Source organism: Trichosurus vulpecula, chromosome 1 (assembly GCF_011100635.1).
Source record: "Trichosurus vulpecula isolate mTriVul1 chromosome 1, mTriVul1.pri, whole genome shotgun sequence".
Classification (NCBI taxonomy): domain Eukaryota; kingdom Metazoa; phylum Chordata; class Mammalia; order Diprotodontia; family Phalangeridae; genus Trichosurus; species Trichosurus vulpecula.
In genome coordinates this window covers 225720398-225738563 of record NC_050573.1, presented here as the reverse complement: position 1 = coordinate 225738563, position 18166 = coordinate 225720398, and the positions used below count along the sequence as shown (strand labels likewise).

The window sequence follows — 18166 nt, the reverse complement described above, 5'->3', positions numbered from 1 at the left end:
AGATCAGTACCCTGAGGAACACCCACCTCAAGATTCTATAAGAACTGGACTAAGAGTCAAGAGAGAAGGCTTTTAAGAGACAGGAGGAAAATGAGCTGAGTGTAATATCGTTAATGTCAAGGGAGAGAGAGTATCCATTAGGTGTCAAGAATATCAAAAACTGCTAAAGGCTCAAAGAAGTTAAGGACTGAAACCCTTTTCAGAGGTCAATATATTTGGGCAATTAGGAGAGCATTTTCAAAGAGCAGCTTCAAAGTGAGCAGTTAGAGACAAACTAAACTTTAAGTGGAAAGTTCAGAAGGTGTGGTTATTAAGGAAGTTGGGTATATACAGTGCAGAAAGAATACTAAATAGCAGTTAAGGGCCTAGCAGAAGTTATGTGCTATAATTTAATAATGAGCAAATTTGACTCTATTTGCCTAACTTTTTCCAGTGATATTGGTCCAAGGATAAGACTCAAGAAAAAAAATGAAAAGATGGGGTTTACAAAAGGAATGAGAATTAATGCGATTGGAAATGAAAAAAAATCAATGACTTATAAGGTGATGCTAAAGTGTTACTCAAATGGAAGCCCATGGGGTCAAGGTTGGGTATGGAACTGAAATGAGGTGAGAGAGATAAAGTGGGAAAATAGGAAGAGGTCAAGGAGGCCATGATGAGAATGAGGCCAAGCCCCAGTTTATGGAAGCGAGAAAAGAGGCAACTGGTATTTGAGGGAGAAATCTTGCCGCTAAGCCCTGACAACTGTATTTTTGCTTAAAAACATCACAGAGAAAAGAGTTGTAGAAAGCATCTGTTTGAACCACAGCTTGCAGGAATCTGCCAATTGACTATCTAAGGCAGCTGAATGACGAAAAGAAAGATTTACTAAACAATGAGAGCTGTTCAAAAGTAGAATGGGCTGCTTTTGAGTATGGTACGTTTCTTCTCACTGAAAATCTTATAGAATAGGACGTATGACCACTAGCCAAAGAAGTTGCAGAAACATTCCTAGTTAGGTTGGGTTAGATTTTCTAGCCATTTGATTTCTTTCCAATTCTTGAGTTTCTGTAGATCTTGGAAGTAAAGATGCAACTAACCACACATAAGTTGAAAGAAGGAGGTGAATGAACTTAAAGTGGCTGAGGAATTAAAAAGTCAAAGTTTTGAAGGATCATATGAACATATCATCCTCATAGGAACAATGAAGCCACAAAGGAAGATAGCAGACAGTGGTGTACAGAGAAAGACAAGTAGTGAGGTGTTAAATGTTAAGTCTTTACATAAACCTGCAGAGATTTTTCTGTAGTAACACAATTTATTTAATCTTTGTAAAATGCATGTTTCTGGAAAGCTATGTTTAAATTGAATTTGTCTAAGCTAAATCATTTTAAATGAATTAAAGAGGCTCATGACTTAAAGAAATACTACAGTTAAGTACTTTTATACAGTAAAGATTTTTATGTAGAACAAATCACTGTGCTTTAATCTCTTTCTGGATTATCACATCTCAGCTTTTTTGAAAATCAGGCTTGTCTTTATAGCATTATCAGCAATAGTTCGATTACTACGCAGAGTCTTAATTTCCACTAGAAAAGGTACCTTACTGGTTGTTCTATCATTTTTATTAATCAAATCCATCTACTTTATCTTATCATACATTTCAATCACGACATTCATTCTTATCGTAGACCTTACCACTCCTTTGGAAAGATAGTTATTAACAAAGTCCTTCCAAGTGATTTCTCTCCCAGAATTCTTGAAGAAAAAGTAAAACATGATAACAGCCCAAGACAGAAGACTCCAAACAAAGTACATTCTGAACTCCTTGTCATCCCATGGAATGTCCCCCTGTAAAACACACAAAAAAAGGAAAAACAAAGATCCACAAAATGAAACTTCCTGTGGAAGAATGAAGAAGAACAAGGTGAAGTACAATACACTAAGAATAGCTTCCTCCAAATACTATGAATACTTTAAAATCTTTTCTGTGGCTACTTCTATAACATTATAAGAATAAGGAACTCAGAATTGAAGACAGAGTATGAAATCAAACCTTCTGAAATCTGGACAACCAATGAGAGTCATCTCTCTTGCCACCACGTTTTCCACCCCCTCCTCCTCCAGAAGGGCGCTGTGTACTAGATGGCTTTGCTTCTGCTAATTAAAAAAAAAAAAAAGGACAAAAGCATTTTAGACTTCACGTATGATATATTTTTAAATAGTACTAGATTTCATTTGTAAAATATTTCATGATAGCTCTCAGCAGCGACTATTAAATATCCTAAGGAAAAATTATTTTGTCAAATGATCAAAGTTTTAAAATCAGGTCTCAAGACCAAAAGTTGGGTGTCATATCTAATATTATCATCCCTCTTTCTTCAAAATGCTCAAGGAACTCCTTCTCTTCCCAGTGAATTCTCTATCTTCTACTATTCTGCATCCACTTTTTCCCACAATGAAGTGAGACAACATGCTCTCTCATAAATGCTGAGACTCACTCAACTTCCTATAAAAGGGCCATGCCTTTTGTGTTATGTCCAGCAAAAAGCTTGTGGAATTTCAATAAATTAATTTATCTGAGAGTTTAAGTAAATTATTATTTGTTATCAATACCTCTACTTCCAAACAACAAAGGGATAGGTAACATGGGCAAGCCATTTTAAATTTGCCTGATATGTCCAATACTGATCTAGAAAAGTACAAACATGCAAAAACAAAACAAAATTTAAAAACCTGATTTAGTTTCCAGATCTAGTTTGGCAAAGTAAGTCAAATATCTTTACATGCAAGTATTACAAATTGGTCATTATTACCTTTTTATAAATTGGTCATTAGTACCATTTTAACCCAATTATTCAGTAGTAAAACAGTAGCTTTAACCTTTACCCTAGGTTACCTTAACCTACAGCTTGAAAAGTAACTTAATAATTTTTAGGCTCTACGAAAACAAAGGAATTAAATTTTAAGGTCATGGGCCACGGGTAAAATACTTTTACTACTTTAAAAACTTAATCAGCATGAGTACTCCTTCCACCAATGGAGATGTAAACCCATCTATAACTGAGTAGCTGACCTTTGAGACTAAGATTGAAAAATTCATCACCAATCAGCCAACCACAGCTAATGAGCCCTTTCCAAACCTAGCTAGGCTAACTCCATTACTGAGCCTGAACTTAAAGCTTGTCAAGAGTTGACAGAACCCGCCAGTGTTTGGTCTCTACTATCTTAGCCTTCAAGGACAATGGTCCATTATATGGACTGGAAGAGAACTTTATAACTCTCAAATTTTCAAATGGATCTGTATTCTTATCAATTTGGAAGTTTCCTCCAAGCCCCTCCCCCGCCACCTCCCCACCACATGCTTGCCAATATCATGCCATGTGGTTCATGTCCTCTCAAAAGTTTGCCACAGCCTCTAAGACTTTTAGTGAGTGAAATATTCATTTTAATATTAAAAAGGTACCTTTTGTTTCTTCCACAGGCTCTTTAGATCCATTGGCTTTCTTTTTGTTCTTTGCATTAGGAAAGTATTTTTCAAATCCTGTTATAAAAAGGAAAAGGAAAACTCAAGCTGAATTATTTTTATCTATTAGCATGTAGTACTTTATGAAATTTACTCAAAGAGTAAGACACAAGCAATCCTTCCTTACAATCTATAAACCTGTATATGTCATATTCATAATAAAAATTGCTAGCATTTATGTAGTGCTTTTATGTTTGCCAAGTGCTTTACATATATGATCTCACTGAATCCTCACAAGAACTTTGAGAGGTAGCTGCTGTTATTAAAACCTATTTTAGAAATGAGAAAATTGAGGCAAGAGAGATCAAGTGACTTGGCCAGTCACACAGCTAACAAGTGATGGAGACAAAATCTGAGCTAAAGACAAGATAAACTGAGGTTTGTGAAGAAAGCTTAAAATAATAAAAAAGGGTTTTATTTAGCAATATTGTCAAAAACTGAGGTTTAAAAAAAGGGGATGAGAACACTGCTTGTGTGTATGGGCAAGAAAATAACTACAATGTACGATGAAAAAAACAGCTGAGATACACAGAAGTTCACAAAGTCCAACAAAGAAGCCAATACCTAAGATGATTAAACACAAATGCACAAAATATGGCTAACAACAAGAAAAAACTACAGATATTTATGCAAAGACAAATTTTACCTCAGAAATATCACTGAGACTTGGTAAGATAAGACTAAAAATAGAACTATAGCTCTGGGAAGGTATACATTACCCAAAAGAAACATGATAAATAAAAGGGGGATGAGAAGAAGAATCATTATATATTAAGAAGACAGGCTCCACAATGACTACAAAAATGAAAATGGAATGAACATCAATCAAAAAATTTAACCTGAATGCTACAAAACTGTAATAACCAAGCTTGGTTCCAAAAAAAATATATGAGAAGAATCCTAGTTAAATCCTTCATTATCATTCACCTGAAAGCCTGCTACCTGGTGTCACTGCCCCAAATTCCTCCCATTCAAATTCATCCTTCATTTAGCTTCCAGAGTGATTTTTCTAATGTGAAAGTCTGATTGAGTCACCCACCCCCTGCTCTATGAGCTCCAGTAGCTCCCTATGAACTGCAGCATCAAATATAAACCCTTCTTTTTGGCATTTAAAGCCCTTCATAATGCTGCCCCTTCCTATCCTTCTAGGCTTCTTATTTTACTCCCTTCTACAAACACTACAGTCTAGCAATGCTGGAATACTTGCAGTTCCCCAAATAGGACCCTTCATTTCCCATCTTCTTGACTTTGCACTGGTTGTTCTCCAAGTCTAAAATGCTCTGCCCTTTTAATTCTACCTCTCATTTTCCCTGCCTTACTCCAACATTCAGGTCAAACCTTCTACAAGAGGGTAGATGACTTAGCTGCTAATGCCTTCCCTTCTCAAATTATCTTCTCTCTACTCTGTATATATTTTGTACATACCTAGTTATTCCCATTCTGTCTTCCCCATTAAAATGTAAATTCCTTGAAGGCAGAGATTGTTTTTGTCTTTCTTTATATTCCCAGTACATAGCACAATGCCTGGCACACAGCAAGTACTTAATAAATAATTGTTAATAAACTGGCTGACACCTCTCCCTGTTTCTTTGCAGGGTGGGGAACAATGCATATGGAATGCTGCATATAATATCAGACTTTTCTGATATGTTGGTTAGTCTTGACGAATTTTTTTATTCCTCTTTTTCTTCTTTATCATAAGGAATGGCTCAATGGGAGAGGGATATAGTTGGAAAGGTAAGTGATATAAAAACATAAACTATGAAAAATTTATTTAAAAGAGGAAGAATATGTGCTCATGTTAGGAATCTAGCAACCAGAAGACAAAAACAAAGAGACAGGGCAGAAGTGCCCAATTCCTATATCTGTCAAGAAGAATGAGCTTTGGAATAAAAGCAATGCAACAAAAACAGCCGCTCTTGGTAAACTCAAATTACTTGGTCCAGATGAACTACATACCTAAAAAACTGGCAAATGTGATTAACGAGCCACTACAGTGATCACTGAAAGATGGTTAAAAAAATAAAACATGGTTAATCAATTAACAACTAAGTATATAAAAGGGCTTTAGAAGCCAAACAGAGGATTTTATATTTAATTATGCAGATAAAACACAGTCACTAGAGTTTACTGAGAAGGAAAGTAACATAGGTAGACCTGAGCTTTAACTTTGTGGAGTTACTGAAGTGGGGAGAGAATTGGAAGTACCCTCGACAGTAACTGGGAAATTTGGAAAAATAGTAGGTTTTGGGGAGAGGGCTGGGGATGGGTGGAACAAATTTCAAACATGTTGAGACTGAGATGTCTATGTGACATCCAATTCAATATGTCCAAGAGGCAGCATATGATGTGAGACTGAAGATCAGGGGAATAATTAGGACTGGATAAACAGATCTGAGAACCAGGTGCATAGAGCTGATAAATGAACTGTTGGAACCAAATAAAATCATTAAGTAATTTGACAGTGTGGAGAGAGAAAAGAAGATGGCCCAAGACAGAGCCTTGGGGGAAACCCACAGTTAGTGGGCATGACCCATAATAAGACCCAACAAAGGAGAATGAGGAGTCATCAGAAAGGATGAATAAGACGCAGAAGAGAGTACTGCTGCAAAAACCTAGAGAAGAAAGACTATTCAAGAGAAAAGAGTGACTGACAGTGTTAAAGGCTAAAACGTGGTTAAAAAGAATACAGAGTGAGAAAAGGCTTGTAGGTATGGCAATTAGAGACCACTGGCAACTTTAGAGAGAGCAGTCTCCATTAAATGATGAGGTTGGAAGCCAGTATAGGCAGCAGGGAAGCAACCAGGAAATTGAAGATTAATGAGAGTGAAGATGTAAGATAGCGCCATCTGTTGGAGAAGACAATTTGAAATGAGATCAAGGGTGCGCAAAGTAAGGGGTTTGCCTTGGTAAGGACAAGGGTCATCTCTATATGTGAAAAAAGAGTGAAAGAGAAAATACGGGACTACATCTGAATACAGTAAATTGAGGAGGAGGGAAGAACCAAGAGTCCTTTGCTCAGCAAATAGCCTCAACTTAGTTAAATATGAGGCAAGGTCCTCAGCTGAGAGGGTAGATGGAGGGGTACTGTAGACCTGGTTAAAAAAAAAAAATTTTAGTCTGTAAACCAAAGACCAGTGAGCTTTATTTTGATTGATAGCAAAATTCTAGACCCTTTAATGATAAAAGGCATTTAGAAAACATCTAAAAAAGGAAATAATGATCACCTATTAAAGAAGGCAGTGACCCCAAAATACCTGCATGGCATCATCAAGAACAGACCATGCCAAACTAATTTTATTTCCTTTTTAAACAGGATTACAAAACTGGAAAATCTGAGTAATGTTGAATATAGTTTGCCTAGATTTCAGCAAAGCATTTGGTAAAGTCCTTCATGCTATTCTTATGTAATAGATAGAAAGATGGTAGGATATATTTAAGTACAAATAGATGGTTCTAAAATTGGTTGAATGGAGAGATGCAAAGTGATAATTAACGGTTGCTGTAAACTTGCATGGAGGTCCTCAAGGAAATATACTAGGTACTGTACTGCTTAATATTTCAATAAAGACTTAGATAAGAGCATAGATGGCATGGTTTTCAAATCTGCTGATGACACAACACAGAGCTAGGAGGGATGGTTGATACAATGGATGACAGCAATAAAAAAAACAGGATGGAAACTGGGTTGAATCTAAGAAGATCAAATTTGGTAAGGAGAAATGTAAAGTACAAGACAGCAAAGGCATGACTGGAGAGTAATTTGTCTGAAAAATACCTGGGGCTATTGCTGGACTACAAACTCAACATGAGTCAGCAATGCTAGGTGGCTGTCAAGAAAGGTGACTTAATTTTAAATTGCAATGAGAGGCTTAGCACCCAAGCAATAGTTCTGCTATGCCATGATCTAGTCAGAGCACATCTGATATGCTGTGTTCAATTCTAGGTTCCAATAAGCTGGAGAGAAACCACAGGAAGATAACTGGGTCTCCAGTTCACATCATGTAAAGCTCAACTGAAGAAGGAGGGAATGCTTGGACAGAAGAAGAGCAGACTTCAGAGAAACGTGATAGCTGTCTTAAATTATTTGAAGAATCATCATGCAAAAAACAAAGAAAATTAAACTTGTACTGCTTGGCTGAAGGGTAGAAGTAGGTACAATGGGTAGAAGTTGCCAAGAAGTAAACTTAAGCTTGATATAAGGGAAAAAATTTCCGAACAAATAGAGCTATCCCAAAGTGAAATGGGCAGCATTCCCCCATGCAGGAAATCAAGCAAAGGCTGAGAACATTCATGTTCAGGTACTGGTTGGACTGTAGCCTCTGTGGGCCCTTCTAAATCTAAGCTTCTGTGTGATTTCACCTCTCCGTGACCAAGTTTCTTCATATGTAAAACAGAGATGGTAGTAATATTTACATAATCTATCTCAAGAGTTTGTAAATTTTAAGGCACTACGTAAACCTGAGTTATCATTATTCTTCTTACTTATCTGCAGTGGGCCAGTTTTCAGCATGCTAGTAATTCATGTAAACAGACAAGATATATGCCTTATGAAACCAATATCCTGAATACCTAAAATCACACTATTTGTCTTTCTGGTGGCTCATTAAGACCTAAAGATATGGTCCTATAAAAAAATAAGGTAGTCAAGGACAACAGTGTAACACCTTAGTGATGATATATAAGGGTTTACCTTTTGGAGGTCGAGCACAGAATCTTCGATAAACAGCAATCACATCTGTCAAGAGAGAACTTCTACTGGGAGTCACCTGAGTGGTAGCATATCGATAGAGCTGAAATATGAAGTATAATAATTACCAACTTATGAAGATGATGCCATATATGTTTTATCTAATATTGCCAATCAAGATAAAGAAAACAAACAGATATAAGGACACTGATCTTCTAGCATGATCAAGCTAATCAAATGAAATGCAACAGGGCAGAGAGGCCACAGCGCTGGTGTTAGAGTCAAGAAAACCCAGGTTTGAATTTGGCTTCAGACATTCACTGGCTGTGTCACATGGAACATTTAAACCTCTCTGGACCACAATGTCCTCATCTCTAACATGAGGGAATTGTGTTTAATGAATTCTAATGTCTCTTCCAGCTCTAAAGCTTTGATCTATCTTCCTATAGTGAGCAAAGACTAGAAGAGAACGATTAACAGAACAGTCAAGGTGTAATGTTTTAGAATGAAAGCGGCTCTCACTAGGGCTTCAATAGTCAGGGCACTAATCCCAGATGTTTCATTTTACCGGGTACATAACAATTTTAGCAAGTCACTCTATATATATTTTCTTATTCATAAAAATAGAGATGATACCTACCCTCAATGTAAAACTGTGAGCATCAAAGAGCATAATGCACACGCAAAACATTTTGTAAACTGTTATACAAACGTAAGGTGGTATTGGAGGCAGGTAGGTAGCACAGTAGATAACATGTTGGACTTGGAGTCAGTAAGACTTGGGTTCAAATCCTGCCTCAGAAACTGACTAGCTGTGACCTTGGGCAAGTCACCTCCTTCAGCCTCAGTTTCCTTATCTGTAAAATAGGTAATGATAATAGTATCTACCAAGGCTGCTATAAGGATCAAATGAGATGACGTGTGTAAAGTACTTTGCAAACCTTAAAGAGCTATATGTTAGCTATTATTATTGTTGTTTCTTTTAAATTTCTTATTAAAAGTTTAACATTACTATAACAAACTAAACTTGCTTAGTAACTAATTACATTTTAATTCATTTCGATGCAAAAGCACCCTAACAATTCTTCATTTACTACTGCTAAATCTTATTCAGGATTCTTTGTCCATTAAGCTTAATTCGTTTTTCCTCTTAAATGGTAATAAGTATATACTCCATTCTTTTGATTCTACTTTTTTCATTTTTAACTATTCCATAAAGATTTCTAGATTTCTTTGTACTCTTCATATTTGTTAGTCTTAATTGCATTACAGTCTTTCATTACATTAATATACAATTTAAATATTTATCTACTGTTAGATATTTCAGTTGTTCTTGGTTTGGATTTTTGGGGTTTTTTTTTGCAATTACATATAATGCTGAAATGAAAATCTCTCAACAGAATGCAGTTTTTTTAAGGCCTTTTTTTTAAAAAAGGGCTGCAAAAAATGGAAATAACTGTTCAATAACAGGTAAATTTTTAATATGTGGTACATTAATGTAATGGTATACCGTCAAAGGGCATTTCTTACTTTTATACCTTTTATTGTGTACTGTCAAATCATTCTTCAAAAAGATGCTATAAGTTTGTAATTCTATCAGCAAAGGATGAGCATGTATTATTTGTAATCATTTTATTTTATAAGCATTTTTATCTTTCCCTTCTACTGTTCCTCCTAATTGAGTAATTCACAAAGAAAAAAAAAAAGAAAGCCCTCATAACAAACATGCATGGTACAGGAAAATAAATTCTCCCACTGACCATGTCCAAAAATGTATGTCTCATTCTGCATTTTAAAACCATAACCCTTTTGGCAGGAGGTGAGTACCATATCTCATCTTTAATCCTCTGGACTCACTTATCATTGCACTGAACAGAGTTCTATTGTCTTAAAAGTTGTTTTTCTTAATAATACTGTAATTATTGTATAAATTATTCTAGTTCTGCTCACTTCACTGAATCAGTCTTTCCAGTTTTCTCTGAAACTATAAATTTAATCATCTTATGATGCAATTATATTTTTATAGGGAGAGGCTAAGCTTATTTCTCAGTATCCTAGAACTATACGATTTTATAGGACAAGAAGATAAATATAAATCATCTTCTAGAAGTAAAGAACGGTTCAAAATGCACAGACTATAGTATTACTATTATTTAGTTTTCTATTATCACTGTGTATCAGTGTCTTTCATAATACATTAATTTTTCTACTACCTGATTAACTGCTCTGAAAAGATACATTCTACAACATCAAGTGCTGATTCATTTTCAAGGTCTAAAATGCAAACATATACAGTAACTCTACTAAAAAGCAATTCCATCTATAAACACATCAGTAGATTCAATGTAGAGACGACCTAGTAGCAGTAACAATGATATACTAGCTACATTTACTATCAGATATATTGTAACTATGAAAATAACTAGTTACGATAATTTTAAAAAAACAGCTGTTACAGCACATCTCATTAGTTGTACTTCCTGTAATATAAAATCCAAATTACTGAGTAGTATATAACTTATATATAAAATAGTATATAATCCTATTTTAAATGCACTAGAGGAGCTCACTACTTAAGCATTTCACTAGATTATTAATGTAAAGGCGGGTAATGGCAACAAAAACGTGTTAAATAAATATCTTAATTCAGTAGGAATCCTAAAATGAGTCACTTTGTAAAATGAAAAATTTACCCCAATTTAACCTTTCTTATAAATCTGGATTTTTATATGATTAGGCTTCTCCCATGGCAAGTTACACCTCTGTCAGCATCCCCAATAATTTTTAATCCTTTCTTTAGTCTCAGACCAAAAAAATCCTAAAAGGCAAATAAATGGATACATAAAGTTTAATTTCCAAAAAGCATAAAAATCTTTACACATTGGAACTGATACAGTGACACTTTTAATTTTATTGCTATCCCTCTGAGTCCAAGAAAATTAGTCTTAAAGTCACATATCCATAGTGAATCAGAGGGTGGTTTCTCTAACATTTTTTTTTACAACCAATTATATAAAAATTATTGATGAAGCAACTTTACCCATTATCAATACCCATTATCATCATCTGGACTGAATGTCTGCTACTTCTTGATTGATATTACCTGCCTGATATTACCTCCCACAAAGATTTACAAAATTAAAGCATTCTCTATACAGTAATATTCATGAATTTCTAAGAGGCAATTCTAGCTATTAATACCACTACCATGATGATTTTTTAAAAAAATTTCTAATGCAGACAAACTATGAAGTGAATGCAAAAATTTATCTCTGCAATCTTCCTTTTGATTTCTTAAGGAGAGTCACTTAGTAGTTACCTTGGCATGGGGGGAGGAGAATATTTCAGTTGGTAAAATAGGAGGGTTAACATGAATCAGCAGAAAGGGCACTGGAATTGAAGTCAAGGCCTGCCTGAGTTCAAATCCTGACTCAAACTCTCTCTGACGTTCGGTTTCCTCTTCTGTAAAATGAAAGTTTTAATAACTGTTCTACCTCATGGAGTATGTCCCTGGTAAACTCATGCTATTATTAGAATATGCTGTGGTCATAGTATAACTGGACCATCTATAATGATCAAATGAAATGCAGTTGTTAGCCATTTGTAGTTTTGCTGAAAGGTAGGCCAATTTACCAAGGCTCAGAATGAAGCTTTGTTGGTACCATAAGAGTATAGTTAACTTGGGTAAGTATATGATTTATTGATGTTAATTGTGTTTCACTGGTGACTTTCTGATCAACAAAAATACTATGTACTACATTCAGTAAGAACAACCAAAAAGGTTAAGAGGAAAGAGGAAAAGATAGGGAATTATAGTAGACTAAAAAAGTAGGATTCGATAAAGTTTAGAAAGATGAGATGAAAGTTAGGATAAAGATTTATAGGACAGGAAAGGTATAGGTGGGGAGAATGTGACCTTATTCAACAAATACTAAATACCAGAACTAGAGGCTATCCAATGAAGCTTAAAATAAATCAGCAAAAGTACTACTTTTACATAACGTGGGTAAATTCATGTAATTCATTACCCTTTACTCATGCTAGACAAGCTGAAACTATAAAGATTCAAGAGGGTTTAGCTACATTAATGGATATTATATCCATAACAGATTACTTTGGAAAGAGAGGGACGTTTAGGGATACAACCAATCTTTTAAGGTGTTATGGAAGTCAACCACAACCTCCCACAAAATATTCCTTGGTGCACTGGCCAAAGAGAGACTATTAGGTTATGAGGAACTTTTGGTTTGACCCAATGTGGCATTTATGCTCTACATATTGATATTGATTTTAATCTATGAATCTCATAGGTCACAGGTGATCATCACAGAGCTACTTAAATGACAGTCACTGAGTTAATCACTCAGCTCCAAAACCTTGAAGTTATTATTGACTCTTTTCTTGCCTTAAATTCTCCATATTCAAAGCAGTCACCAAATCCTGTTTATTTTTGTGTCTCTCAAATCCATCCCTTCCTTTTCATTCCCACTATCAGCATTCAGGTCTCTGCTACCTAACGCTTGGTTTATTGAAATAGCCTTCTCTCCCTACCTTCAGTTTCCTCTCTCTTCCAAGTCTGCACGTCCCCCCCTCCCCACCCCCGACTTTAATTTTCCCCAAATTCTCTGTTGATTGTGTTACTCCTTGTAATGGCAAACAAAGTGGGACTTTTTGTTTTGCTCTTTTTTTTTCTTTTGGAGTTCTAGTTCTTCTCAGCACTAAGGTAATCAAGTGCCTTTGACTGAGAGACTTGCCTTTGTTTGAATCAAGAGTCTCTGATGACCTGCTTAAGTCACAAGAAAGCCTAAGTCACATGAGTTCGAGTCGCATGGTTGTGATGCCCTCCGCGGGCTGACCCTGAAGAAGTATATATACTCTGAGATTAGCATTTTGCTTTGGCGGGCTCACTCACTGGAGAAGTGTTCATGTGATTCGGCCAGACGAGACTTTGGGTAGCCATTAAGGAGCCCCCTGGCTTTGAAAGCCCAGATGTTGGCACTTCTCTCTCTCTGGTAACTATGTATGCCTGCTGATTTGTATTATTTGCTGTTTATATAATTTCTGCTTGTAATTTCTGTTTTGTGTTTTCTCTGAAGTTCAGGGTGCTGACTTTTTCCCCCGAACTAAGTGAATGATGTATGTATGTTTAATTAAAGTGAGATTATAAACCCCTTAAAGTTGCTTTCCTTAGAAAAGCTGATCAAAGAACCTCTGCTAGCAGCCCTCCTGTGTACTGGTGTTATTGGCCTTACACCTCCACAGCACCTGCTAGTAACATTGTTGTTACACTGCCCAGTTCAAAAATCTTCAATGAATTCCCACTAACTAAAGGATAATATCTAAATGTCTTAGCATAGCATTTAAGGGCTTCTATAATCAAGACCAAACTTAACTTTCCTCCCACCAGGAACTTTCCACTCAAAATATGCTGGTCTCATTACTTTCTCCCAAACATCACATTCACAATCCGTTCTCCTTGCTTACGTTCATGCTATAGGACAACACTCTCTTATGGTCCTTTCCCTCTAATCAAATTCCAGCCATCCAGACTCTATGAAGTCTTTTCCAACCATTCCAACCTACAGTGAGCTTTCTTTCCTCTGAGTGCTTAAATTATCTTGTTTGTATGTCTCAACTGACATTTGCCAAATACTTCCTTACATTATTATTAAACATTTTTTAAGTTTGAGTTTTGTCCTTTCCAGCCTGTTTTGTGACCTGTTTAAGAATACAGACCATGTCATAATTATTTTAATAATCTCCACAATGCCTAACAAAGTACTCTTCATATGATATATTTTATGGATTAAGATCAACTGGGATTCAAATAGGAACTAATCTGTGCATACTCTTTGACCCAGTGATACCAGTAGTTGGCATATACCCTGAAGAAGCCAAATATTGAGAGAAAGGACTCATATGTACAAAAGCAGCATTTTTCATTGTAACAGAAAAAAAGGAAATGAAGTGGGTGCTAACAGACTGGGAAATGGTTGGACAAATTATGATATATGAATATAATAAAATATTATTGATCCATAAGAAATTATATGAATGATTATGAAGAGCTTGGGAATTTATATGAACTAACGTAGACAGAATGAGACACAATTTTTGACATGGCCAATGTGTTCATTTGTTTTGCTTGACTACACTATTCACCGTAAGGGAAGGTTTCTGTTTAACCAGCAAATGGGGAGCTAGGTGGTACAGTAGACAGAAAGCTGGGCCTGGAGTCTGGAAGACTCATCTACCCAAGTTCAAATCTGGCTTCAGACACTTACTAGCCATGTGAACCTGGGCAAGTCACTTAACCCTGTTTGCCTCAGTTTCCTCATCTGTAAAATGGGCTGGAGAAAAATTTAGCAAACCACTGCAGTATCTTTATCAAGAAAATCCGAAATGGGGTCACAAAGGGTCAAACATGGCTGAACAACAATAGATGCGCAATTTTAAAAATAGAATAAAAAGTTGAAAACAGCAAATTTTGTTGCTACCTTGTTAAATTTACTATATCCTTTTAAAAAACTCTTAAATTCATATAATCTTTTTTGATTTTTGTCTATTGAAACATTTGTTTATGGCTCACAAAGTCACAAATATAATCTTTTTTAAAAAGATCAACTAGAATACTCCAGAAAAATAATCCCAAGTTGATTTAGTAGTTAACTCTAGAGAAATTTTTTTTTTTTATAGGATGCTCTCTCTCCCAATTTATCTGACCAAGACCTGGATGTTTGCAATTATTTTCATTTGCAAAATAAACACAAGCTAACTTAGGGAGGGCATTAGCAGTTGGGAGCATCAGAAAAGGACTCATGTAGGAGACAGTGTTTGAGTTCTTGAGATGTTAAATAAATTACTGATTCTAAGAGGTGCTGGTGGGGGGGGGAGTACCTGGAAGACAAGCCACACAAAGGCATGGCAATCGAAGATGTATTAGAGTTTACTGAATAGTCAAGTGACATGGTTAGATGTATGCTTTAGAAATATCATTTTGGCAGTTTATTTTTTTGCCAGAGGGCTCAGGGGCTAGAACGTCAGGGCAACTCTTCATGGTTCAGATTCACCACACCAAGAAGAGAATTTTTGTAAAGACTAAGTAGACGTCAATGACACTACAGATTCTAAAATGACAGAGACCTATTTTCAATATTCAATAGGATAGTAATTAGAGCAGGATAAGATGGAGGCCAAAAATACAAAAAGGGGTTGAAATAGGGGGGATATAAGTAGAAAAGGAGATAAAAGTAGAATTTAAAGGAAGAAGTGGATAGTAGGATGAACAAAGCTTTACATTACTTTGGCTAACTAAATGAAAGGTAGTAACTGTAATTTTTTACCCCTCTGTGACTTATGTAATGTGCAGGTCTGGCTCATTCCAAGCAGAAATGACACATATACATTGGCTAAGCTTAGTAAGCATTTTCTTGCCTACAACTGCATAAAATCAATCACAAAAAAAAAAAAATAGATTTATATGAAAAATCTCATCTATCTTCGTGGGGAAAAAAAACTAAATGAACTTTCTTGTTAAGGTATATCTTTTTAGAAGACCTGGTCTTTACTATCAGGTTATATTCTTTTCAAAGGACAACAACTGGACAAACTAAAGCATCCAACAGTGAAAAAGCTCTCAAACTCTTAAAGGAGAGATTATGGCTTGGTGACCTTGCGCAAATCACTTAAGATTTTGGTCCTGTAATATGTACAAGAGGGATTCCATCACCTTACCTGAGGTAGCTCAAAGATCTAGACCTGGAAAGGAGGTTGGTTAATCCAACCCTCCTCATTTTACTGATGAGAAAACTGAGGCCCACAGAAGTTAAGTGATTTGCTCAAGGTCACACATCACGTGGCAGAGCAAGGATTCAAACTCAGGTCCAGTGACTGCAAGTTCAGCACTCTTTCCACTTACAGCTAGAAGATCTATAATTCTATAGGCTCCTACCATTTAGGCAACTCTCCCTCCTCCTGGTCACCTACACCGCTCCCCTCCCAGCTATTTCGGCAGTCCTAGACGCTGGGACCGCCGTCCTATCGGCCACATTTGGGGCACTTTCCTCCCTACAAACTGAATGGTTAACGATGAGGGCCTCCCTGGCCTCAGTTTTCTCATCCGTAGCCTGCGGGGCTGGACTCCTCCACCTCCACTCCACCGTCCAGGAGCCAGGCCAGGGAGGCAGAAGACGGACACGGGGATGGAGGGTGTGCCGAAGGACGGCCTTAGGAGGAGACCAGGACGGGGTTGGGGGCTCGGCTCGAAGCGGGGAGGAAGCTGCGGGTGACCTTGACGCCGCCTCTGCCTCTGTTCTCGGGCAGGCCCGAGGGCGCGGAGGGCGCGGGTCGGGAGCCCGGGCGAGGAGGAAGAGGCAGGGAGCCGACGGCAGCGGGAGGGACCAGGGCACCGAGGGACTCACCGTCCGAAGGCAGGTCCCCTTGCTGCGGCTCACGCCGCCACCGCCTCCAGAAAGGAAGAGAAAGGGGAGCGGCGGCTGCCGGGGGAGCAGAGGGAAACCGCGGGACCAGCAGCAGCCCCGGCCTGAGAGCAGCAGGTAGCGGTGCGCCATGACCGCCGCGGGGACCGAGCCAGCGCAGGCGCCGTGGGTCACCGGGACCCCGCGCCGGCTACCTGTTGGCTGGTCAGCAGCTCCCGGAGTCAGCCTAGAGGAATAAACAAACACTTTACGGCTTCCGTCCTACTCCCTTAAGTCGCACGCGCAGCTAAGGTACTTTCAGTATTCTCGAATCACACCTACCTCCCTTTGCTCAACTCCGCCCACGGTGTGTTTACCTCATCACGTAAGGCACGACCCCGGGTCACACCCACCTCCCTTTGCTCAACCCCGCCCCGGGTGCGGGTTACGTCATCACGCAAAGCACTACCCCGGATCACACCTGCCTCCTTTTGCTCGGCCCCGCCCAAGTGCGTCTTACGACATCACGCAAAGCATGTTCAGTTTTACTGCACAACCTGTATTACGGCAGGACGTTTATTCTGAGTAAGGGTTGTTTCCCTGCCCCTTTCCTCAAACCGAATTCCTGATCCTTTTAGAAGACATGTGGGATACATATGCTAATGATTTAACTCTACCGAGGCGCTTTCCTCTGTCATCGTATGCACAATGTGCAGATATCCGTCCTTTTGGTTTTAGTAGGAGGAGCCAAGGATAAGGACGAGCCTAAAAATTGTGCAAAACTAGGGAAAAAAAAGTGAAAACACACAAAACTGGATTTAAAAGTAGATAAAAAAATTTAATGACAAAAGGCTACTAAGAATTTAGTAAAGTTCTCTTTTTATACAACACAGTAACATATTTGTTTGGAAAATAGTCATTTACATATATGCAAGACATTTAGTCTACAAAAGTATTTTTACTAATTTTATATTTGTGGAGCTCTTACAAAAGCTTCAAAACACCACCACCACCCCCCCATGGGAACCATTGTTACTACTGTATTGGATGAGTCCCCTGTGAAGGTTCATAGAAGGATGAGGAGCAGAGTGCCATTGGATAAGAAGTGGAAGAGGTGTGATCTCTACCACACCAAGGTATCATGGATATTTTCTTAATTGTACTTAAGCAGATAAATGTTAAATATCTCAATACCGTATGAAAAGATTACTAGACAGTTGTCTTCAGTGGGGCCTGGCACAGATCTGAGTATAGTTATTTTGTTGTTACATATTTTTGCCCACTGGATGACAGTAATTATCTGTATAGTATTAAGACCATCAAGGAAAGCTTATTTCAAAACACCAACACACATTATTTAAGCCTGTTGTACACGTATTGTTTTTGAAATTTTATTATTTGTATATCATAGGGGCTGGCAAATGTGCAGATTGCCTCTCAGAATGCCAGACCCCAATTAACTTTATAATATTCACAATGCCAATAATGTTAATATACCAGCTTTCTTATATGAAGAAACCCTAACACACTCCACCATACAAGGGGCAATGTGCT

General features: G+C 37.4%; 1 protein-coding gene across 1 annotated transcript in view; it reads right to left on the bottom strand.

Annotated features, from left to right (window-relative positions):
* Window positions 1–16967, bottom strand: part of AFG3L2 (AFG3 like matrix AAA peptidase subunit 2) — a 54465-nt gene extending 37498 nt beyond the window's left edge. Inside the window, exons 1-5 of the mRNA XM_036759084.1 lie at window positions 16616–16967; window positions 8199–8298; window positions 3446–3523; window positions 2036–2139; window positions 1678–1830 (exon numbers count right to left, since the gene is read on the bottom strand). Coding sequence (XP_036614979.1) covers window positions 1678–1830; window positions 2036–2139; window positions 3446–3523; window positions 8199–8298; window positions 16616–16765 — 585 coding nt within the window. The 5' untranslated portion in view covers window positions 16766–16967. The remainder of the gene's footprint in view (window positions 1–1677; window positions 1831–2035; window positions 2140–3445; window positions 3524–8198; window positions 8299–16615) is intronic.
* Between the last annotated feature and the right edge of the window lie 1199 nt (window positions 16968–18166).